General features: G+C 39.5%; 3 protein-coding genes across 3 annotated transcripts in view; 1 reads left to right on the forward strand and 2 right to left on the reverse strand.

Moving 5' to 3' along the window:
• The window catches only part of LOC306992573 (uncharacterized protein), an 868,003-nt gene that overhangs the window by 620,496 nt on the left and 221,477 nt on the right, over positions 1-26,030 (reverse strand). The window lies entirely within an intron of this gene.
• On the forward strand, positions 6,669-12,059 carry LOC306994514 (C-type mannose receptor 2-like). The gene is made up of 5 exons (XM_079605061.1): positions 6,669-6,727; positions 6,906-6,944; positions 7,037-7,399; positions 9,627-9,971; positions 11,286-12,059. The coding sequence occupies exons 2-5, from the start codon at positions 6,908-6,910 to the stop codon at positions 11,645-11,647; spliced, it is 1,107 nt and encodes a 368-aa protein (XP_079461187.1). The 5' UTR covers positions 6,669-6,727; positions 6,906-6,907; the 3' UTR covers positions 11,648-12,059.
• LOC306994516 (uncharacterized protein) lies at positions 19,705-22,994 on the reverse strand. The gene is made up of 5 exons (XM_079605063.1): positions 22,919-22,994; positions 21,603-21,664; positions 21,260-21,399; positions 21,076-21,168; positions 19,705-20,529 (listed from the first exon to the last, which is right to left on the reverse strand). Exons 3-5 carry the CDS (start codon positions 21,362-21,364, stop codon positions 20,203-20,205), a joined length of 525 nt encoding a protein of 174 aa, XP_079461189.1. The 5' UTR covers positions 21,365-21,399; positions 21,603-21,664; positions 22,919-22,994; the 3' UTR covers positions 19,705-20,202.

A 26,030-nucleotide genomic window follows, 5' to 3' on the forward strand; every position in this document is an offset into this window, starting at 1 on the left:
ATATCCTTAAAACACAAATGAGGAATTGACCCTTTGCTAAGCCACCCCCCAAAACCGCCACAGGCCAATCGTGGCTTAGCAACCGTAACTAGGCGCGGGAGGTCTGGCTAGCTTTCGAGCGAGGGAAACATGCCGAAGCGTTGTGCGTATGGTTTGTGCAAATCTGATACCCGGTATCTTAAAATAAACCTAAAAGCCGAGGGGAGAAATGCTGGGCGTGGATCAAGCAGTGTGGGACGCCCCATTCACAGCTAAATGTCGACAGGATTTACAAAAAACCTGTTGCTTGAAAACAATGACGGCTCTTTGTTCATAATGCATATATTTGAACGTAAAATATGACGATTAAAGGCATGGTGAAGGCTCACTGACATACTTTAAAATATATCTCATCATTTTGTTAATCGATGGCCTACCCCTGAGTAACTTTACACCGATCCGATCATGGCTAGTGTTAGTGTTATTCCACAAGATTTATGGATAAGCTGTTATAACATATAAAAAATGACTAATGATCTGCTTGGGAATGTCTGACACCGGTGCATACACACTGTAATAGACGTGCCAGGCGCGAAAGCTTCCCAGGCAACAGTAGTTTGTAGCAACAGTAACTAAGAAGAGCGGGGCTTATGAATGGTCAATTCAGTTACATTAATTATCTAATGATAAAACAAAAATAAAACAGTATATTTAATGGTGAGTAGATGATGCCCTTCAACCCCTCATAAAATTAAATTAATTCTTAGTTAGTATTATTAAGTTAGTAAACACCAAAAAAAAAGACAGGAAGTGTTTGTAAAAGCAAACAGTGATTCTAGCGGTTGAGGCTCTTAAAATGAATCAGACACCCACAGGAGTCACACTGATGAATCAACAGAAATCCATACACTGGAGGAAAACAGACAATTTACAGCTCAATAGCAGATTACTGAAGAATATATTTCAACTATTTAAACAAACGAGCAGAAGATGTCTGTCTTTTTTGATGGAAGAAACAAAGCTTTTTGAAACTTTGAATCAATTGAACCAATTGCTTTGCGAAATGATTTTGAAAACACTCCCCAGCCAGCACAGCCATGAGGAGCTCAGATGGGTTTGACCTGGGCTATCTTACTGGGGCCCAGACAGTTTTCATGTAGACCCCACATGGGTTAGCCCAGATTAAATGAACACTTCTCAGTGTGCACACTACTGGATGTTCAATATACAGTAACTGAATCAGTGTCAGAGTTAATGAGATAATTAAGTGATAACAAGCACAATCACTGAAGGAAAGAAGAGAACAGGAAAAGACACGAGCAGAAACACAAGAACTACAACTGACTTCAGACACAGCCTTACATTACATCAACTGAAGAGAGAAGAAGACATTAAACCTGTGAAGATCTCAGCAGAGGATTGAACAACTCCACAAACAGCGTTACCAGCTTCACTTATTACTGACCAGACTGACTTTATTTCTGTCAGACGTCTACAGAAGTTCTTATTGAGAATTAACAGAGGTTTAGATGTTGATGTTTTATTGAAAATAATAGTTTGGTTTGATGTCACCATGATGATGATCAGTGTTTGATTTAGTTTGACTCATGACCCTTCACTTTTTAATGTTAGTTTTTCTCCGGCTGCCTCAACTTTGTGTTCGTGAAGCACTTTTGTTATTGCTAGAGAAAATATAACCTGGTTATGGTTTGATGATGACATGATCATGAAGTAGTGGCATGATTCACTGATGTCATCCAGAGTCTAAATCTCGGATTATATGCTTGATCTATAACTTTAGTATTAGTGATTGTAATCCTGTGATTTCACAGCTTGAGATCCCACAGCAAAATGAACAAATTAAAAAATAAATTTTGAATCAGAATGTAATCATCAAAGCTGACCTGGCTATAACAAATGTGTTTTATTAACTCAAAGTCAGTGATGGGAAAATTAAGCTTTGGTGAAGCGCTGAACCACTAAGAAGAATTGTTTTGAAAATGGGTTCATTACTCGAAGCTTCAGTAACAGCGACCTCGCCTGGTGAAGTGCCAAAGCTGCATCTAAATGATCCCGGCTAGATAGTGGACAGCAGGCTTTAAAGGGCCCATATTGTCAAAACTGAAATTTCCTCATGACAACAGAGGTCTAGGGGCTATGAAACTACCATATAAGTTTTAAAATAGTCGATCCACAGACAAATGCACACAGTCTACATAAAGTAGCCGTGCCTTTTCACAAGCCGTTGTGACGTTATAAATGTGATGTCAGAACTACTCAGTCACCGCCTTCAGTCACCAATGGAGAGTCACTCAGAAAACAACAGGCCAATCAAAAGAGAGGCTCATGAATATTAAGTAGACAGGCCAAAATCAACCTGTTCTTGGCAGAGCTCCTGAAAAAGGATCTGTAAAATATATATTGAGATGTTTTTTGGTACGTATTCCGCAAATATATATTCTTAAGGACATCAAAACCTAAAATAAAACTTCAGGAAGGTGTACAATATGAGGACCTTTAAGACGCGCCTTTAATGATTTCAAACGAAATTCTGTTTTGTTAATTGTCAAGAACTTTTGTAGATGTATGACATAAATTGAGTCAAACTGGTTATTAATAAATGCAATAATGTGTTATGGCTTGAAGTCAGTTGTAGGTCTTGTGTTTTTGCTCTTTTTTACTGTTCTTGTTGTTTCACGTGATATAACCATTAATTGTCAATCATCACTTAATCATTGAATTATCTCATTACCTTCAACACTGCTTCAGTGTTATTTTAACACCCTGTATTGTGGACACATATGAACACTGAGGGGAGTTCATTTAACACTGGGGACTCTGCTGTGTAGTGTTGCTATAAATACACATAATTCCCAGAGCGTCACTTGTTGTCATCTCATAACTACGGGATTTATGACATGGCATAACTGCAGCACTTGATAGGTATTCTGAATCACTGGTTCGAAACAAGTGATTTACAATGGTTTCAAAGCTTCACAAATCGTAAATCAAAAGCGACCATCACTACCCTCAGGTACAACTGCCTACTGAGGACAAACCAAGAGACAAATGAGAATAAAGGAAGAGAATGCATACATTTGTTATGAAAGGTATGTATTTCCTTTCACTCCTAATATCTGCTGCAGATGAAGTTGAGTGTGTCGTGTTGAGGACGGCTGGTCCAGCGCTGATCTCCTCCAGACTGCTCCAGATCTCACTGCAGACACACAGTCCTCGTCTCCTGTGCCGTTCCCTGGAGCCCAGTTCTGATAGCACACGGTCTCTCCGCTCACCCAGAACCAGAGGCCCACAGTGCAGGAGTGACGTAAACCCAACCACACCGCCTCAGTAGACGCACGTCTAACCACATTCACCACACGACGCTGCATCTGGACTGAATGAACCGAGACCAGATCCGTATAATTCTGTCTGCAGTATCTCATTAACTCAAAGTTAGTGATGGGAAAATGAAGCTTTGGTGAAGCGCTGAACCACTCAGAAGAATTGTTTTGAAAATGGGTTCATTACTCGAAGCTTCAGTAACAGCGACCTCGCCTGGTGAAGTGACAAAGCTGCATCTAAATGATCCCGGCTAGATAGTGGACAGCGGGCTTTAAAGGTCCCATATTGTCAAAACTGAAATGTCCTCATGACAACAGAGGTCTAGGGGCTTTGAAACTACCATATAAGTTTTAAAACAGTCGATCCACAGACAAATGCACACAGTCTACAGGAGTTCATCCCTCATTCGGCTCATCACATCATTTGATTATTACTCTGAAAACCCCTATTTCATATTTTACTTCCTCTATATTGGATTTGTACAACTCTCGATTTATTTGCATCTTGACCTCATTGTGTATCAGTGTATGTTAATATGGACCAAAAAAAAAGAGTATGCATAAGGACATTCATACTTTACATTTCAACATTAATAACTAAACAGCTGCTTTAAAGGTGCCATGTGTAATTGTCTGGCAAAAAAAATCAAGTCATACTCCACATTCCATACCAGATGGGGGCAGTATACCTCACATATCAAAATATGTGATGTAGGATATGGTATTTTATAAATCACACACTATAAATATGATAAAGAAGCAGAAACAGATAGTTGCAGTAAAGTAAGATATTTTAATAAGTTGAAGAAACAATAATGATTTGTGACACACACACACTCGATTTGCGCATCGCTATCATGTGTGTATTACAGGTAACGTTATTACATTGCTTCCTGATATCACGTGCACAAACACAAATAATCTATATTATATATATATACTACAGGGCCGTTGAATGCTTGTATCTGATAACCGTGAAGCTCTTGTAATTATTACTTTACCCAACCTCTCCTTGTCGAGTGATGCAGTAAACATCAGACAGCGCACGTGAACCGATCATCTCTACTATAGTAAAAAAAAACACGAACACTGTTGAAAGATACAGTAGGCTACAAATGACCTGTTCGCGCCACAAATTGTTCTCCGTCCTTAGCGACCGAGTCATTGAATGTGAAACAGCGGCTGCTGTCGTCAGCGAGCAGCACTCTTCAGACAACGAGGGCGCGCGCGCTGTGTTGATACCTCCGTTTCAGTTTCTCCAACCCGCGCAGTGCGGCGCGGCGGTCAGAACACGGAGACCATTCTGCCCCTAGCTATGCGTGCGAAAGCATGGGGAGCGATCCCGGGCGTGTCAGAATGGGTGCTGAACGTTGTAAAACAGGGCTATACGCTGCAGTTCGCTCGCCGTCCCCCGCGCTTTCGAGCCCGGACCGTGACGAGCGGTCCTTTTCTTATCTGATCTGATTTGTGCTTCAGAGCGCGGTGGTTGTAGGGGTCTCTTGCCAAAGGCTTCAGCCATCCTTCCGCTCTCTTCCCTGAATTGAAATGAAGTAGTGGGCTGTACTTTCCTACTGTCTATGGTACTTTCCACACGATAGACATCAGGTTCAAGAACGCCCACAAGCTGTGCGAGTTATTCGTGTATTGCAGGTTGGCTGGTGGTTATGTTGCCCGCATACCGCCTCCCATGGCCGAAACTGGTATTACGACACCTGTCGGGCCGTGGCTAGTAATGCTAATGCTAATTGAGGTTGATATCTCTGCAGCACTATAACTTGACATTTTTTGAATGACATCATTGCCCTTATTTCTTCTCATTCTTTTGATGCGTGTAGCTCATTTTTTGGATATTTTTACCTCAATTTTTACACATGGCACCTTTAAAGTTAATGCTGGACTGTATAACTCAGTTTACATCCCTGTTCAGTTTGACATGTTTGTGTTTCTCTGTTTTGGTCACTTTTCATCTGTTTGTGTGAGAACTGAACAACCCACTAATGATCTGACTGATGAGTGTTGAGTGTCCCATATGCAGCTGTACATCAAACCAGACTCTGTTGACAAGACCCTCCGGTGTATTTGGATTCAGTGCTGCAGACTGCTTGATTTTCTGAAAGTCTGCCTCCGTTAACGCTGGATGGTGGGATGTTTTGTCACGTCCTTCTCTGCGAAGATTTTTCACCACTCCAACGAAAACTTTGTTGCTAGTGATGAACTCGATATCTTTCAACAGACACCAGGATTGGCTGATCGCTGGATCATTTATGTAACGGTTAAGTCCCGCACGTAGGCCGGCATAACTGCTGAAACCGTAGGGTTTCCTGTTTTTCAGGGTGGCATACAACTGACGGAGAGCCTAGTTTAGGTCAATTTTGGTTATTGTTTTAAAATCAATAGCCAGATCTTTCTCGGCACACCAATTCTGAAAACAGCGAACAGACCACATAGTCTGTTTAATGGTCCCAGTTTAATTTCTTGACTTTTCCAGCCCTTCAATTTCCCTCTCATTAATTTCAGAGTGTCTGCTTCATTTTTTTATCTTCTTTCTCTGTCCTGTCCATTGGTTTTCACCACTCATCCACGCTTAGACCACCCATTAAGTCAAAATTTACAACAAAATCTTCTTTTTGAAACACTTTGGCGCAGTAATACTGAAATGTTTTAAAGGATCTCAAATGGCAGTTGCGCAGTAATACTAATGTAATGCGGTCACAGGTGTGTGTTGATTAATTTACAACGGCTCAACCAATCAGAATCAAGGACCGGAACTATCCGTTTTATAAGAACACATATACCATGAACCGTGACACTCAGAAGGGAAAAAGAAGAAACAAGGCCAAGAAAAATCCCTTTTTCCCAAAAACCAATAAAAAAAAAGGGAAATATCTTTCCTTTCTTTTAATATTTTTCTTTTCAATCCCTGAACCCCTCAACCCCGCACCCACCTTCACTAATGAACTCAACACTCATCAATCAGATCATTAGTGTGTTGTTCAGTTCACACACAAACAGATGAAAATTTACCAAAACAGAGAAACACAAACACGTCAAACTGAACAGGGATGTCACACTAGTTATACAGTCCAGCAATACCATTAAAGCAGCTGTTTAGTTATTAATGTTCAAATGTAAATTGTGAATGTTCATTCAGTATGTTTATAATATTCTGATTAAGGTCCATATTAACATACACTGATACAGACTGGCAAGATTTCAAGATGCAAATAAGGGGAAAGAGTTGGAAATACACAAATATAGAGGAAGTAAAATATGAAATAGGGGTTTTCAGAGTAATAAACAAATGATGTGATGAGCTGAATGAGGGATGAGAGCAGATATAATAATCACGTAGTTTAAATCTGCAGACAGAAACATCAGACTCAGGACAGAAACACACGACCTCTAAAGTAAGAACATGTTCATTCTTCAAACAAAATTACACTTTCAGATGTTCATATTGTCTGAATGGTTGTGTACTGTGAATTCATTCTGCTGTTGAGATACTGACTGAAAATGTCATATTTTACTCCAAAACGAATCTGTGAATGTTTGATGTCTGAGTTTTTCAATGTGTTTCTTCCTCAGAAATGGACCAAACTCTATATTTAATTCTTCTTCTCATTGGTGAGTGTGTTTGTTGTATTATTTATGGTTTATAGATTCATCAGGTTTGACCCTGTTATGAAAAGCATTAAATCAAACCCTCTCTTTCACAGCTCTCTGCTCCGTATCTGAATGTGTTCAGCGTCAGTATCACTTTATAAACGTGAGGAAGAACTGGACTGAAGCTCAGAGACACTGCAGAGAGAGTTACACAGATCTGGCCACCGTTGACAACATGAACGACATGATCGAGCTGAAGAAGAGTGTGAATGGTGGAGGTGTTCAGTATATCTGGATTGGGCTGGAGAGGACAAGTGTTGATAAATGGCAGTGGTCTTCAGGAGAACCTGCGCTCTATCTGAACTGGGGATCTGGACAACCTGATGGCAGAGATGAGTGTGCTGTGATGAGAAATGGACAATGGAATGATTATCCATGTAGTAACAGCCTGACTTTCATCTGCAGTTCATCTAACAGTAAGTGCAACTCCATACAGTCTCAATAAACATTAATTTATAAAACAATGCACCATATATACAATATACTGTACAGAATTAATGCAATACTATGCAGCTACCTTTTAATGTGCTTATAAATAGCCTATAGAGACTGTGGATATTTGTCACACTTTCAACTTCTGTATAGAAAATATCTTGATATTGAACATGTTGATATTTTGGTGTTGATAACCAGATGTGGGAATCTGCTATTATAGAGCATAGAGAATAATTTCCTTCATCAAAACATTATACTGTAAATTATAAATGCAAAATAAATTGTAATTAATTAATGAATGCATATAATTTCAACATATAATAGACATACAATAACTTTACACATCTTGAATGATATATATGTACAAAACTCTTGTCCTGAGAAAAAAATTTCAATATGACATATGTATGAAAGTAAATATAATATAATCATTTTTTTTTTGATGATTGAAATTCTCAGAAATTAACTTCTTTTAAGATGTTTAAAATGAATAAAACATTTCAGACATGTGTTGTGATCATTAGCTACAAAGTATGTGATTAACAATCTGAACGCTTTGAGCTGCGTGATTTAGGATCTCAACACAAACCCGTAAAAACGTCATTCTTTGATGAACGGTAAGGGAACTCACAGACACTTTGTCCACTGCAATGTAAAAAAAAGGGGGGGGGGAAAAGATAAAGATAAACAGTAACATTATTATTATTAGTATTATTATTATTATTGGAACAATGATCATTTGGTAATAAATTTATAATTTATACAATTATAAGTCTTCAATCCCAATTTTTTTTTTTTTTTTTTTTTTTACTGACACATTTCTAAGGACTAGTTACAAACATTAATATGCAGTTTAACATCTTCATCTGTTTGATGTTTCTCTCATTCAGCTCTTTGTGTCTGAATCCAGTATTTCACAGAAATGTGTGACATAATAGAGAAATATAAAGTTGCAATAAAATTGTCATGAAAATTCACAAAATGTTACTTAAAGTTCCTCAATATTTTGCAAGGTTCTCAGCGTGCAGAACTCTCCCACATTACAATACAATAATAATTCACTCTTTGACCACACTTTTGCCCTCTTTCTTTTTTATTTAAAAAAAGTTTGATGCAGTCGATCAGTCAGGTGAAACACCTTTAAACACAAATACAAACACCACTTTAAGAGCACAAAGATGCAGTGAAATACAAAACTGAATTTTGCACACACCACTACATATTGCTGTTCCCTCAAAGAGTGCCCTATATAAGGGTTTAGGGGTGATTTCGTGCACAGCCTGTGTCTATCCTGCTATTGAACAGATCAACTTCACCTGGCACAGTCTGGCTGGGAGCGGCGAGCCAGCAGTTTGTCGCAACAGTTATCAGCAAAATCAGTCTATGAATGACACGTGTTTCTGACAGGGATGGAGAAATGAAGCCTCGTGAAGCACTGAGAATTTCCCCTGATTGATCCGGGAAAAGATTTGAAGCATCAAGTGTGTCAAAAACAGCGCCATCTTGTGGCAGGTCAAAATTATAGCAGCCGTAAACCCGAGTGCACAGCGCTGTGTTTTATCTATTAAGCACAAATAAAAGCCTGACAACACTTAATGTTCAGTTTTCTGATGATATAATTCACATATTAAAGTTTGGCAATAACTTAAATGTAACGATTATATTAATACTAATTATAAAAAGCTTTCCTGTAGCTCAAACAGTAGAGCGTAGAGCCAAATGCATAAATGTAAATGTAAAAATACCACGTTGCTTGATGCAAGTAAATGGTGGTCTAATTGTTTTGTGGTTTCTATGTTGTTTATGTGTCAGAATATATGATCATGTAACATAGGCTATAGGCTTATTTATAAATAAATTTAAAAAATGTAAGTGGACTTATGCTTCCAAAAACTTGAAAACTTTTCCAAACACATTCCGACACGCAAAGTGAAACATTCATGTGACTGAAAAGAAAGTGAGGCTTCGTTTTCCGTTGATCGTTGTTTCTCTGAAAGCAATACTGCTTATGGACTGCATTTGCATTTATGGACTGCATTTTTATGGACTGCATTTACTCGATACACGCTTCGAAGCTTCAGTGTATGCAACATCTGTATAGTTTCTGATGCTTCCACCACTGGTCCTGTTTACTTCCAAACCGTAAAGCTGCGTAAGAATAATGAACAAACTGATTCATGACTCTGTTTACATTTGTTTTTCTTAAAGTGAACACAGGACTCGTCTTTGTCAATCAGATGAAGAACTGGAGAGACGCTCAGAGTTTCTGCAGACAGACTCACAGTGATCTGGTCAGTGTGAGGAACCAGAATGAGAGTCAACAGGTTCAGAAGTTCATCAATGATAGTCACATATCTGGTGATGTCTGGATCGGTCTGTTCAGAGACTCATGGCAGTGGTCAGATCAGAGTAACTCCTCTTTCAGATACTGGGAGTCTAGTGAACCTAATAATTTAGGAGGAAATGAAAATTATACAGTGGTTGGACTAAACGCTCTGGGACAATGGAATGACATCCCTTGCAACTACCAATTTCCTTTTGTGTGTCATGAAGGTGAGCAGATCCTCACAAACACACACAATCCATCTGTAGCACTGGTCTGGATTATCAGCAATAATTGAGTAGCTTTTTATTTTATTATTATAATACAGATAGATTTGAATTTCGTCAGAAGAAATAGGGAGCGCTAAGGAGACGGCGGGTTATCACGAGAAGTAACACACAGACACAAGTCTAAATTAGAAATAGAAATATAATTGTTTTCACATGGAAGAAAAATAATAAAAAGTCAAGAAGATAAAAGAAAGTAAAATGACAAGATCACATACAATAGACAACAAAACTGACTATGAAAATTTCCACCACGAGTGCACTCTTGTCGGTGTTTTCAAATATATACCCACATAGTCAGTTCAACACTCAGAAAGAAAAAAAAAAACAAATAATATATAACAAAAGAAAGAACTTCAAGTATCTCTTTAAGTTCTTTAAATCAAATTTGTCGTGTTCCAATGAGTAACACTGGAAACTCAAGGAAAGGATATCGGCCTCCTCTCCACGACGTGATGTCTTCTCTTTCAACAAACTTGGTTGGCTCGCCATCAAACACGGAGTCTACAGGATGTTACAGAAGGTCGTGCAGTCATCATTTCTCCACAAAATCAAGAAGAAAGAAAAGAAAAGAAAACGGAAAAAACAAAGGAGAGAGAAAAAACCTGGCCTCTGAATCAATAGCTTTCTTTCGTATACAGACACGTGGCCAACAATGGCGACGGTGAACTCATTGTGATCGATTTTTCTTTTGCTCTCATACAGACGCACCTCAACTACAGACGTGCGTGATCATAAAATGGTGTCGGTGAACAAGTAGAATGTATTCCTCTATGCAGTCGGCTTCTTATTCAGAATGCATCAAATTAATTAAATCTCAACTTTAATACTTTATCAAAGATTTTTAATCTAAGATTTATCAAATGGATCACGACGATCAGATTGCGTCTGCTCCTCTCAATTAAGCTCGTCTCTTCTGTCATCGCGCATGCTCGTCAACACCCATGGCGTGAATGACAAAGAGCTCTCATTGGTTGATCACTGAGCTTTTATTATAGAATGAATTCGCATATTTTTCTTAATATTCTTAATTTTTAATCTCTTATCGACTTTTATTAAGGGGACATCTTATCACTAAATGGTGTATAAATTAAATAAGTACATTTATTTAACCTGTGTTACACATCCATCAGCTCCAGATATCTTAAAGCTCACGCTACATGTCTGACATGACAGATTCCTCCACAGTGTGTGTTCTGCATGTTGTTTTTGATCAGTCTTTCTCTAGTTTCTGCTTGTGGTGTGTTTTGTGTCCAGATAAACTGATTCTGATCAGAGAGAATCTGACGTGGCCTGAAGCTATGAGATACTGCAGACAGAATTATACGGATCTGGTCTCGGTTCATTCAGAAGAGATGCAGCGTCGTGTGGTGAATGTGGTTAGACGTGCGTCTACTGAGGCGGTGTGGTTGGGTTTACACAACTTCTGCAGCATGAACATGTGGATCTGGTTGAGCGGAGAGATCGTGTGCTATCAGAACTGGGCTCCAGGGAACGGCACGACACCGGAAAACTGCAGCCTTGAGAAGAGAAAAGGAGCAGTTCAGTCTGGAGGAGATCAGCGCTGGATCAGCCGTCCTGAGACTCACAAACTCAACTTCATCTGCAGCAGATCTTAGGAGTGAGAAGAAGTGTGAATGTTTGTTTGTTTAATTACATTCACTGTTTTGATTCCTCACTATTTTTCTTATTTACTTTCATAGGTTTGATTTGTTCTTTAGTCATTTCTGAGTGAATCTACTAACTGTGTTTTAAAAGTCTCTGTTTTATTTCTCGATGTTAATTTATCATGACATAATGTGATTTTATCAACGTTTTCTAACACCAATGATTATTCTTTGAATGTCTAAACTATTAACACAATATATGTGTGTTTTAAGAATATCTTTGCATATATCTGGTGTGTTTGTGTGTCTTTATGTTTTCACTAATCGTATCTGTAGGAATTTGCACTGCATTGTTTATAATTTACTGATATGAAAATAAACCGGTGTTGCTTGAAAAACAATATACAAACAATATATAGTCGCAACCGTGTGTTTGTTGGATTAATTTGTCCATATAAGAGACTTCCTGGAACTTCATAGGTCATAATTTGTACTTGTATGAGACCGTTTTGTACTTTCTGGGAGAGATTGCCCTCCGGCTTCGAGTTTGAATGAAACAAACATTTCATTTCATTTAATTTCATTTGCATTCACAATTTTTAAAAAGTGTATGTATTTAATTTTTTCCTGAAAATGGGGAATCTTTTCATTAGAGAAGACCCTTATTCGCCAGCTGAGTGTTTCCAGCCCTTTGAAGCCCTAAATATGGATTTTGTACTGTCAAAAATTCCCCAGGTTGGGCGCCATTCACTTGGAAACAAAATCTTTGAATGTTTTTCCTCTAAAACTAACTTATTTTCTGCCGGGCAAGAAGGTCATACACATATTGGATGGGTTTGGTGTGAGAAAAATATTCAGGAATTTTTCATTTTTGGATGAACTATCTTTCTTTTAAGAGAGTGTGTGGTAAAGAAGGTGGTGATTGAGTTTTAATCTCAACATTTTTCATATTTGATGCCCTTGATGAGGAACTGGTGTTTTCTTACGTTCATCTAAGCCTTATTCTGGTTTGATTGAGTTTGCATTGTATGATGTCCTGAGTCAAGCGATGCAACTATCAGTGGCAGCCATGCTTGAGTTTTGATAAACTTGTTACCATCATGTGAATTATTACCATTGCTTGGATTAGATTTGTGGATTATGTGTGTATTGTGGACTACTAGGTGAATCTCATTTTGAGTGTGACGGACTGAGATCTTAGATGACACAACAAGATAGACACAAAATCCACCAGAAATCATTGGATGCACACATTTTGTTTTAACTCAATCAGACACAGTTTGCTGTGATTTGCATACACCATGTCTTATTGTTGTGATCTCTCTAGGTTTGGGCTAATTTGACTCCTTATGTGCACTATGGTTAAATGTGTCTATTATGAAATGGTTGTTGGCTTTATCTTCAAGCCACACTGTACGAATGTCTGGCCTCAGTGAATAAATCACAATTTTCACCCTCAGTTTAATAATCTGAGCATCTCCTCTTTGCTCTCTAAACAAAATTAAATGTTAGAGCAAGTTTTGCCTCGCATCACTTAACAAATGCAGCCGAGCAAGTATGGCTCAGATCTGTGACATCACGAAACTTAGCCTGTTATTTTAACATTTTTAGTTTAGTTTAGTAATAGTTTTAATAAAAGTCTATAACTTTTAACATTAACAACAAGCTATTTGAGTAATTTAAAACACAATATTGATATTTGAACGTGAATCATTGGTTTCCACAAAAGCACAACCCGCCATTTTCTTTGAAAGAATCCACTAGTCACCGGTGTGCAATGAATCTTGGGATAGTCTGTGAAGGATCCGCTCGTTCTGTCCTTCACGGCCCGGGGAAAGAAAGACGCATTTGTAGGCCGCATAAGAAGCCTTTAAAATGGGATGGACTTTGTGTCGCTGTGATGCTGCAAACCTTCAAAGACTTCATTCAAAGATTGAACCCTAACCCTAACCACAGCCATGCAACCTCAATATTATTGAATTATGATTTAATGCGTGTTGGATTTTGTTATTTAATTACTATTTTGTGATGTTGGGAAACAGTCAAGAGATTGCTGATTTGAGCTGCTGTTTTTGACATGTTTTTTTTTTATATATATGTATAGCACAAAAGGATTAGATGTTTTATACCCAATCTTCACTCCTTTAACTCTTTCCCCGCCATTAACGGAAATTTCCGGCTTTTTTATATATCGCATGTTCAGATATTCATACAAATATTCTGGGGGTCATGAAAATTTTGTGAAAATGATAAAAAATGCTGGTGGGAAAAGAGTTAACAATAAACAATATTTAATTTAATTTAATTCCCCTCAACTGGGGATGTCGTCGGACGGTGGAAGGAATACTTCGAGGATCTCCTCAATCCCGCCGTCACGTCTTCCATTGAGGAAGCAGAGGCTGAGGGCTCGGAGGTTGACTCGTCCATCTCCCAAGCTGAAGTCACCGAGGTAGTCAAGAAACTCCTCGGTGGCAAGGCGCCGGGGGTGGATGAGATCCGCCCTGAGTACCTCAAGTCTCTGGATGTTGCGGGGCTGTCTTGGCTGACACGCCTCTGCAGCATCGCGTGGCGGTCGGGGACAGTACCTCTGGGATGGCAGACTGGGGTGGTGGTCCCTCTTTTTAAGAAGGGGGACCGGAGAGTGTGTTCCAACTACAGGGGGATCACACTTCTCAGCCTCCCCGGGAAAGTCTATGCTAGGGTACTGGAGAGGAGATTACGGCCGATAGTAGAACCTCGGATTCAGGAGGAACAGTGCGGTTTTCGTCCCGGCCGTGGAACACTGGACCAGCTCTATACCCTCTACAGGGTGCTGGAGGGTTCATGGGAGTTTGCCCAACCAATCCACATGTGCTTTGTGGATTTGGAGAAGGCATTCGACTGTGTCCCTCGAGGCGGCCTGTGGAGGGTGCTCCGGGAGTATGGGGTCCGGGGTCCTTTGCTAAGGGCTGTCCGGTCCCTGTACGACCGAAGCAGGAGCTTGGTTCGCATTGCCGGCAGTAAGTCAGACTTCTTCCCGGTGCATGTTGGACTTCGGCAGGGCTGCCCTTTGTCGCCGGTTCTGTTCATAATATTTATGGACAGAATTTCTAGGCGCAGCCAGGGGCCGGAGGGTGTCAGGTTCGGGGACCACACGATTTCGTCTCTGCTCTTTGCGGATGATGTTGTCGTGTTGGCCCCTACAGACCAGGACCTTCAGCATGCACTGGGACGGTTTGCAGCCGAGTGTGAAGCGGCTGGGATGAGAATCAGCACCTCCAAATCCGAGGCCATGGTCCTCAGTCGGAAAAGGGTGGCTTGCTCACTTCAGGTTGGTGGAGAGTTCCTGCCTCAAGTGGAGGAGTTCAAGTATCTTGGGGTCTTGTTCACGAGTGAGGGAAGGATGGAACGGGAGATTGACAGACGGATCGGTGCAGCTTCCGCAGTAATGCGGTCGATGTACCGGTCTGTCGTGGTGAAGAAAGAGCTGAGCCGCAAGGCGAAGCTCTCGATTTACCTGGTCAATCTACGTTCCTACTCTCACCTATGGTCATGAGCTTTGGGTCATGACCGAAAGGACAAGATCCCGGATACAGGCGGCCGAAATGAGCTTTCTCCGCAGGGTGGCTGGGCGATCCCTTAGAGATAGGGTGAGGAGCTCGGTCACTCGGGAGGAGCTCAGAGTAGAGCCGCTGCTCCTACACATCGAGAGGGGTCAGCTGAGGTGGCTTGGGCATCTGTTCCGGATGCCTCCTGGACGCCTTCCCGGGAAGGTGTTCCGGGCACGTCCCACCGGGAGGAGACCCCGGGGAAGACCTAGGACACGCTGGAGAGACTATGTCTCTCGGCTGGCCTGGGAACGCCTCGGTGTCCCCCCGGAAGAGCTAGAGGAAGTGGCTAGGGAAAGGGAAGTCTGGGCATCTCTGCTTAGACTGGTGCCCCCGCGACCCGGCCCCGGATAAGCGGAAGAAGATGGATGGATGGAATATTTAATTTAGCTAAGGGTAGATACTGTTGGTGCTCATTGATTCACTTTCATCCAGTCATTTCTAATGTAAAGACATGATCAATACATGAAACAGAAAAGTACAGAGATCCTTAAAACACAAATGACCAAAAAAAAAAAAAAAAGACATTTAATTATTTGTGTTAATTGTTTCTGCTTTACCTTAAGAGCCTTTAAAAGTGTATCGGTTTACAATTTTCCTGACTTGTATGGAGACATAATACTATTAATTGACAACTATGATGAAGGCAGCAGTAAACTTGCTCACTGCAGGCTATAAGATGAGAGAAGAAGAACTGTGTAAAGACTCAATTATTCCTCCTTCAAACGTGTTTCATGAACAACATGATTATATCTATATGTCTCACTGCCACCACAATATTGTCAGTCCCCCTTTACTCATGAATGCATGGGCCCATGGGAAGAGTCATGAACATGGAGACAAGTCTCTGTTCTTAAAACTTCTTCAGCTTTATTTCTGCACATCAGCTTTTATACATTTGGTCAAAGGGGGCGGTGTAATGCTTGACCAATAAGGAAGGATTATACATTGCATTATATATGTATGTAAGACACAGAGAAAAACAAGTCCATCTGCAAATGTGTCCAGATGTGAAGAACCTCAGACACAGAATATTTCAGGACACCGGCCCTCACCACACCAGATATGCAAAGAGATTCTTAAAACACACATATATCATGCTAGTATTTAAAACATCTAAAGAATATTAAACATTAATGTTAGAAACCGTTTATAAGATCACATTACGGCATGATATTTAGCAGCACAACTGACACAATTAGTAGATTCACTCAGAAATGACTAAAGAACAAATCAAACCTATGAAAGTAAATAATAAATAATGAAAAAAGTGAATGTAAGTAAACACACAAACGTCTTCTCACTCCTAAGATCTGCTGCAGATGAAGTTGAGTTTGTGAGTCTCAGGACGGCTGATCCAGCGCTGATCTCCTCCAGACTGAACTGCTCCTTTTCTCTTCTCAAGGCTGCAGTTTTCCGGTGTCGTTCCGTTCCCTGGAGCCCAGTTCTGATAGCACACGATCTCTCCGCTCAACCAGATCCACATGTTCATGCTGCAGAAGTTGTGTAAACCCAACCACACCGCCTCAGTAGACGCACGTCTAACCACATTCACCACACGACGCTGCATCTCTTCTGAATGAACCGAGACCAGATCCGTATAATTCTGTCTGCAGTATCTCAGAGCTTCAGGCCACGTCAGAGTCTCAGTGATCAGAATCAGTTTATCTGGACACAAAACAAACCACAAGCAAAAACTAGAGAGAGACTGATCAAAAACAACATGCAGAACAAACACTGTGGAGGAATCTGTCATGTCAGACATGTAGCGTGAGCTTTAAGATATCTGGAGCTGATGGATGGATTGTGTGTGTTTGTGAGGATCCGCTCACCATCATGACACACAAAAGGGTATTGGCTGTTGCAAGAGATGTCACCCCATTGTCCCAGAGCAGTCTGGTTAACCACTGTACAGTTTTCTTGTCTTCCTCTAACATTAGGTTCACCAGGAGCCCAGTCTCTGAATGAGGAGTTACTCTGATCTGACCACTGCCATGGGTCTCTGACTCTGAACAGACCGATCCAGACATCACCAGATATGTGATTATCATTGATGAACTTCTGAACCTGTTGACTCTCATTCTGGTTCCTCACACTGACCAGATCACTGTGAGTCTGTCTGCAGAAACTCTGAGCGTCTCTCCAGTTCTTCATCTGATTGACAAAGACGAGTCCTGTGTTCACTTTAAGAAAAACAAGTGGAAACATATTCATGAATCAGTTTGTTCATTATTCTTACGCTGTGTTATGGTTTTTAAAGTGAATAAGAGCAGTGAAGCATCAGAAACACGTGTAATTCAAAGACTGTTTGTACAGCTGATGATATATTGCATATTCAAATTATATTCATGATGATTTTGCTGATATAACATCAAGTATCTATTGTGAATTTTTGTAATATTGTAACTATTTCTCCATCATGATTTGTTACACATTTCTCTGGAATACTGTATTCAGACACAAAGAGATAAATGACACATTTATTTTCAGTTATGAACAACACATCAAAATGTGTTCAATATCAGTTTATTTTCTATAAAGAATTTGAAAGACATTAACAAGTAGCAGCATTTAGTATTGCATTAATGTTGCACAGTATATTGTGCATCTTTTTTTTACAAATTAATGTTTATTGACCCCTCCTTGAACTACCACCTTACCGTGGTGGAGGGGTTTGAGTACCAGAATGACCCTAAGAGCTATGTTGTCCGGGGCTATATGCCCCTGGTAGGGTCTCCCAAGGCAAACAGGTCCTAGGCGACTGGTCAGACTAAGAGTGGTTAAAAAAAAACCTTTATGAGGAAAACTAAATTGAGGACCGTGACGTCGCCCGGTATGGCGCAGCCGGGGCCCCACCCTGGAGCCAGGCCCGGGGTTGGGGCTCGTATGTGAGCGCCTGGTGGCTGGGCCTCCCCCCACGGGGTCCGGCCGGGCTCAGCCCAGAGGAGCGACGTGGGGCCGCCTTCCTGTGGGCTCACCACCTGCAGGAGGGACCGTAAGGGGCCAGTGCTGAGAGGATCGGGCAGCAGTCGAAGGCGGGGGCCTCGACAATCCGATCCCTGGACACGGAAACTAGCTCTAGGGACGTGGAACGTCACCTCGCTGGCAGGGAAGGAGCCTGAGATTGTGCGTGAGGTTGAGAGGTTCCAACTAGAGATAGTTTGAATCACCTCTACACACGGCTTGGGCTCTGGAACCACACTCCTTGAGAGAAGATGGACTCTTCACCACTCTGGAGTTGCCCATGGTGAGAGGCGGCGGGCTGGTGTGGGTTTGTTAACCCTCTGGGGACCAAAAACGCGCCGGCGCGTTTTCCTCGTTTTTTTTCACATAGCAACAAAATAGACTTAAAATACTCCCGTCATTTTTTGTCACACAGGCTTAAGAAATATGAAAAAATAAACTGTTAAATGTCTTCTTATTTATGGGTTCACTTAAAATCGAAATAAAACATTGTGCTTTTGTAAAATAAAGAAAGTAAACAGGGTGTGCTGAAAGTAAATACGGCCATCTCCGTGAACTTTTTTTCTAGTGCACGTCTCTAAACTTAAACAAAACTCAGCGAATACTATTCACTCAGACATGAGCTATATATCTCTATAATCATTTAAGTGTGTAGTTTGAAATTATCTAATTCATAACTAAAACAAATATTCTCTGTTTATGCAATCTATATAAAAAGAGCGAGAGATCAGCCGTTCTCATTATCGTTCTGGCACCTCATTACTCTGCTAATGTGACACGCCCATCGAGAGCGCGCTGCTATTCAAACGCAGATGATATGAAGCAACACATGCAAACCAGTCAACGCCCACAACAGCTGGATAACACACTGACCCTACTTTACGTTGAGGCGCTGTGTGAGGAATAATAATATCGTGATAATCCTGGAAATTTTACCTCAAACGTGCTGGAGTAGCCTAACAACGGATCCAGCTGCAGATCAGTAAGTGCTTTGTTCTAATCGCGATATGAAATGGTGTCTGCAAACCGCAAAAGACATTTTAATCGCGTTTCTGTGTTTGAATGAATGAACAGCACAGATGCATGCTGTTGTTTACTACAGCTCGCGCGTGTCTGTGTGTGAATGAATTAACCCTTAGTTTAGCTTTTAGCAAACTATCTACACTGTAAAAAGTGTTTCATTGGATCAAAGTAAAAAAATTGCGTCAACTGGTTACAACTAATTACTTTACTTTTTATCAACTTAAAATTTTTACTTTGAAAATAATTAACTATCCATTACTTAGCCAAAGCAAAAAGTCGCTTTGAATCAAATAACGATTTTAAGTTGAATGAAATCTCTCAAATTATACTTTGTCTTAATGCTTTCTCTTTGTATTAACTTAATTCTTTTAATTTATATCTAACCAAATATCCAACCAAATACAATTTAAAATATTAATTTAATATAAATAAATGCATTTACTTTTAGAATGTGTAATTTTATCATCTGTCTAAAATTAATGACGTCAAGCATGAAACTTTTGACAATTTATTTTGTCATAATACAATTGTTTTTACTATGTGTACAGTATCCTCATACAAATACACATTCAAACAATGGAAACATTATAAACGTGACAATTTTTGTCAAAACATTTCTACAATGTTTATGTTACTGTTATAAAAACACATACTGTATAACAGTTTTTAGTATCCATAGACACACTGGATACAATGTAAATTCAACATAAGAATCAGTTTCCAATCTTTCCATGAACAGTCACTTAGAAATGACTACACAATCAAACCTTCAGAATTCTGTAATCTTTCCATGAACAGTCAATCAGAACTGACTACACAATCAAACCTTCAGGAATGTAGAATTGTAAATTGTAAATTTTTGGGTAAACTATTTAACTTACCCTAGATAAAACAAAGGTTTAGTAAACAGTAGTACAGTTAACTTTGTATAAAAAGCTTTATACAGTCTAACATCTTCAAAAAATTTGCCATCAGCAGAACATTGTAGCTGGGTCAAAGGAAAAAAAAAAGTTTACTCAGCTTCGAAGAGAGGTCCTGTGCCCTTCGACTCATCTGCTTACTCTCTATGTCCATGATTATTTTTTGGAAGGCCTCAAAGGTATATTTGAGTCCTTCAGGATATTTTAAGTTCAGTGCATAAATGAATCCAAACATTATGGCACAAGCACATGCAACAGAGGGCAACTCATTTAGCACTTCCACACCGTCAATGACAATGGAAATATCCAGTGCCCGACTAAGAGCATCACCTTCTCGGATCACAAAAAATGCCATGGTGGTCTTTTCAAATTCTCTCTCCGCTTCCTCCCTCTGGTCAGCCTAAAAACATACAAGAACACAAGAGTAAATGAGGGACTGTGGGGGGAAAAAACCCTTCATCTGAAACTATTACAAAATTTAGTTAGCTTTCCTACTGTGGAGGTCAATGTAGAGCACAAATGTCAGTTGCTAACTTTCATTAAAATACCTTCATTTTTTTTCAGCATAAAAATACAATTTGTACGGTTTGTTACAAGAGTAGAGTAAGTGATGACAAAAAAAATCATCTTTGGCTTTGAAAATGCTTTTAAACACTTGTACAATCAAACGCTCCCATGTGTTTACCATTGTAGACAATTGCAGACATATTTTGCTGAGTTCAGTACCAAAATGGCCAATCAGAGGCATTTATCAATGTACTCAACAGTGTTCAAAATGCATTTTTGGGTGAACCAACCCCTTTTAAAGGAGTAGTTCACATTCAAAGTTCTGTCATCATTTACACGCCCTCTAGTCATTTCAAACCAGTATGAATTACTGTAATGAAATATGACTTTAAGGCAAACATGGTTGGAGAAAATGTCAGTAGTTTGCATTGTACATTACCTGATATTCTTTGATCAGACAGCTTGTCTCTTCACCAAGGTACATGATCAGGCACTTCAGCAGGCTCTCTCTTTTGAGGTCTATGTCCAGACTCTACAAAATGTTCAAGATGTATTGTTTTTATTAGACCAAAAGACTACTAAATTGATTGCCATAAGCCATTTTGTTCACATGCAACCAATACCTGATCCATAACTTTAATAGTGTCCTTAGTTTTTTCACGGAGGACTCCACCTTTGCTCCTAATAACCTGGAGAAGCTGAGAGCTCTGTCTGTCCAAAGAGGCCATAAATCGGTCGTGATGCACAAAAATTCGCCATTAATCTGTATGAAAGAGAAACAGATAATAGAATTTTGAAAAAAACTATTTTACTTTGAGAACTAGCCTAAAAAAACAGAACACTTGGCTTTGGAGACACCACAATCTTTGCATTTCCACATTGAGTTACTTGCCAACGAGAATGGTGAGGTAGAGCAGGCGAGAAGAAAGATAAATTACAAAACTGATGCAGGTGCAAATTACTTACGTTTTTCCATGTGACTGGATTATTCAAAACCTGTCCTAATTGTTGTTCAGCAGTACTCCATCCTACAAAAGACAAAGAGAAGTTAAAATAAGTGTGTAGGCACGACACTAAAGACATGTGTTTGGGCCTTAATGTAAAACTAACGATATGTGTTACCATTAATCATAAATGAGAGACCATACAAGCAGAGCGAATACCTTGCGTACGCAAGCTACATAATAAATCAATAAAAATCATCAAAATAATAAAGCTTCATAACATTATGTCCACAAAGTGTCTGAAGTGTGCATGGCGCCGTACAGTATCGCACTCCAGCATACCCAAAACAGTCTTTATGCTATGTTTCAATAACAACTAGGGCTGCACGATTTGGGGAAAATATCTAATTGCTATTATTCTGGTTAAAATTGAGATTTAAATTTATTTTATTTTTTTTACAAATAAAAAGGTTGTGTATAACATTTTGTTTATATTAATATGACTAATAATAATTATTATGATTATTATTGCTAAATAAAAATATTTAACAAAATAAGAAATAGGCTATTACTATTACAATTTCCAATATTAAAAATAGAGTATTTAAGAATAAATATAACAATATAATATAATATTTATATTTTACAGACAACTTATTTTACAAAAACGGTTGATATGCAGACAGCCTATGACTAAAAACATTAGAAAGGTCTAAGGATTTATTGTCAAATTATTATAATACATTTTTTTCTAGTCTATGTCTTTAATATTAAATATAAGCCTCTTATGCACTATGAACTAGAGTTCATACGTAGAACGTAGAAGCCGTTTTTGTAAAAATAGGCTAAACGATTGCGTCATAACCCCCGACTCACTGTCACCACGTCAGCTCACAAACACTCGACTGACGATATAAAGTGATTTAAAACTTGTTATTAAACATATTTTGTTGGCAACAGGTTTATGAACACTTCACATTACTAGTTTGTGAAGATGTTTGACACGTGTTGCTTTTTCACACACGCACGTTGTAAGCGACTCTCAAACTCGCAGTGCTTTCAGACGGAGCAGCGTTTAACGTTACAGATCACAGAGCCGCTTTCCACACGCTGATTTAGCACTATTTCATTAAAATAGCAGCCTTTGCACTTTCATAATGATCGCACATAAGCCAAATCGTGATTGTCGGGAAACTTGTAAACCTTCTAGCCGAGTTAGAGCCATCAAACTAGTAATACTAACCGTAAAACAACAGTAGGCCTACAACATAATATTTTATGAAATCATACATGTATAATGGTAATAATACGGCCAAACGTATGTTTAAAATTACTTACCAATTTTCTTGACTCCCGTTTTACCACGCCGAGTTCATCCATGCGGTGTAACAAGATGGCGGAAAGCTGAACGTCCTCACGCACAACCACGGATGACGTTAGAAGTCACGTGACAATGGGAACCAATATTTTTAATTTAATTTAAAGAAATGTATTTACTTTACACTAACAAGACTTACTTTTAATTTAAATCTACCTAACTTTTTTACTTAACACTGATGGCTAGACAGAAAATTAAATGTTTTGATTTAGATCAAGTATAAAAACTTCTTTAGAGTAATGACATGCCTTGTACACTTTTTTCAGTGTATATTGCCTACTGAGATGAGTAAAAATCGACTGAATACGTTGAAGTAAAATGTCTTTGTATAAGCAGCATATTAAACTGCAAATTAACATATATGCCCTAATATATATTATAAAAGACGATATGTTACAGACGAAATATGAAAGACAACATTTCATTTTGGATAGATTATAAAGTTTTTACTGCCACATCAAAACCTAATTTACAAGGTGCAAACAAAATCTCTTTAAATTATTTTTGTGTTTTATTAGTGACAAATTTGGGGAGAGGATAGCCTACATGTATGTATATATATATATATACATATATATATATATATATATATATATATATATATATATATAGCCACAAGAAAGAATGCAAAGACAACACACACACACACATATATATATATATATATATATATATATATATATATATATATATATGTGTGTGTGTGTGTGTGTGTGTGTGTTGTCTTTGCATTCTTTCTTGTGGCTCAGTGACACCTGAATGAAAGGCTCATTAGTATGCAGCATTAGCAGGTCTTTGTCTCCTCAGGTGTGAATTAGGACATTATTCATGACCTTGTTGGATCATTCACGCCCACCTGCATATTGCCTTTCCAAACAAAAAGTGTCTTACAAAATTTAAATCAATCTATTGTTTAATGTGAACGATTAGCCCGGATGATTTTCAGATCATTTTGAAGTAAAAACTCTAGCCGACAACATCCATTAGTCAAAAGTATTGTGGGAATATGTGATGTTGGTCGTATGTGGTCTTATATCAGAAAATTTAAGATTGAGTTTTTTGAATAACCATGCATAAATAACATGGGCGTAGGTTTAGGGGGGGACGCTAGGTACTAGTCCCAATCAATATTTTTAAATGACAAAATTGTCCCCACCAATATTTGTGAGAGAATTACGAGGCGGCCGCCTCCGTCAATTTAGGTGCCGCCTTCTGCTCTCGACAAAACTCGGATAGACAGTCACATGCTCAGATACACTTTTTCCACCGTGACGGTTCTGTTGGGTTCCTGTGTCCATTCTGTCCTGTGTCCATCAAACATATTACATGCGCTTCTTGAGGCACACGCGCACGGTGCCGCGGTCTCTTGCTCTCTCTTCCTCTCTGCCGTGCACGCGCTACGCGGTTTGGAGCACAGTATCTGTCTCGCGGGCGCGCTCGCGATTCCGGGAGATTTTAACTAATTTGCGGGCATCAGTGAGCCGCTATCAATATGCGGGAGACTCCCGTGATGTCTGTGTTTCTATACTGAAATAATATTCGGCATTATTATTGATTTTCATCAGGCAATTTTTCAGCGCGTGGTGGGAGCGTTGGTGCTGAGCATAGCCTACATTTAATACAATTAGGGGGAAATGCCCTTTATAAAGGTAAAAAATATATATATTCTGATAAGATTGTTTTACAACATGACGTAATGAAACATTGACAATTTAAGTTTGAAGGGAGTAACGCCTCGGTTTAGGCTATTAAAGAAATGTAATTTTGCCAAAAGAAGAACTTTTAGGCTATTTTAAATAAATGTTATTTTTAAATCACCCTACTACAGTGTGACATTTTACCATATTATCATGCTTAACACTGATAATTTTAATAATTGTAATGTGATGATCAGATATCTAAATCAGAGAATATCATAGGTTTGGGCGGGTGGATTATTTATTTTTAACAGTGGATTCTGGTGACTCAAAGTGCACCCGATTAATGAATTCATCTTTAAAATGTACAAAATTTTCTTATGGGTGGGCATGCCCCCGGACCCTTCTAGAGATACCGAGGTCCACCCACAAAAGTACTGTGGAAAACAGAGTAGGCTATATGTTGGTATATGAAAAATACAAGTTAAATTATCTTTTTAATAAAATTCTTCATCAGAATTTTACCAACTCCGCCTAGTTTTGAGCCAGGAAAAAAACCCTGTTGCATCTATTTGCATCGATTCCCATGGCCAGTACGACAATACAAGGAACGCCGTCATTTGATTGGCTGAAAAAATAAGGGGGTGGTGTGGGGGTGGGATGTCCCCACCAAAGCTGAGACCAAACCTACGCCCTTGATAAATAATATTATCTCAAAAATGCAAACCTATACATACATGTTGCTCACATATTATGATAGCCATGTTTGGGCTAAATAGAGTGTAATTACACCTTTTCCATTAATATGTTTATAAGCAACAACAAAAAAAAAAAAATATCAGGGCATGTCAAAACATCTCAAGGACCCTAAAAACACCTTGGTCCCCAGAGGGTTAATAGCCCCCCAACTCAGCCGCCATATGTTGTAGTTTACCCCGGTTAACGAGAGGGTTGTTTCCCTGCGCCTACGGGTCGGGGATAGGTCTCTCACTGTCGTGTGTGCCTACGGGACAAACGGCAGTGCAGAGTATCCGGCCTTCTTAGAGTCTCTGGGAGGGGTGCTGGAAAGTGCTCCGACTGGAGACTCTGTCGTTCTACTGGGGGACTTCAACGCCCACGTGGGCAACGACAGTGTTACCTGGAGGGGCGTGATTGGGAGGAACGGCCCCCCTGATCTGAACCCGAGCGGTGTTCAGTTATTTGACTTCTGTGCTAGTTACAGTTTGTCCATAACGAACACCATGTTCAAACATAAGGGTGTCCATCAGTACAGGTGGCACCAGGACGCCGTAGGTCGATGATCGACTTTGTGGTCGTTTCATCTGACCTGCGGCCGTATGTCTTGGACACTCGGGTAAAGAGAGGGGCGGAGCTGTCAACTGATCACCACCTGGTGGTGAGTTGGATCCGATGGCGGAGGAGGAAGCTGGACAGA

The sequence above is a fragment of the Phoxinus phoxinus genome, assembly GCF_949152265.1.
Source record: "Phoxinus phoxinus genome assembly, chromosome: 2".
In the NCBI taxonomy this organism is placed as follows: Eukaryota; Metazoa; Chordata; class Actinopteri; order Cypriniformes; family Leuciscidae; genus Phoxinus; species Phoxinus phoxinus.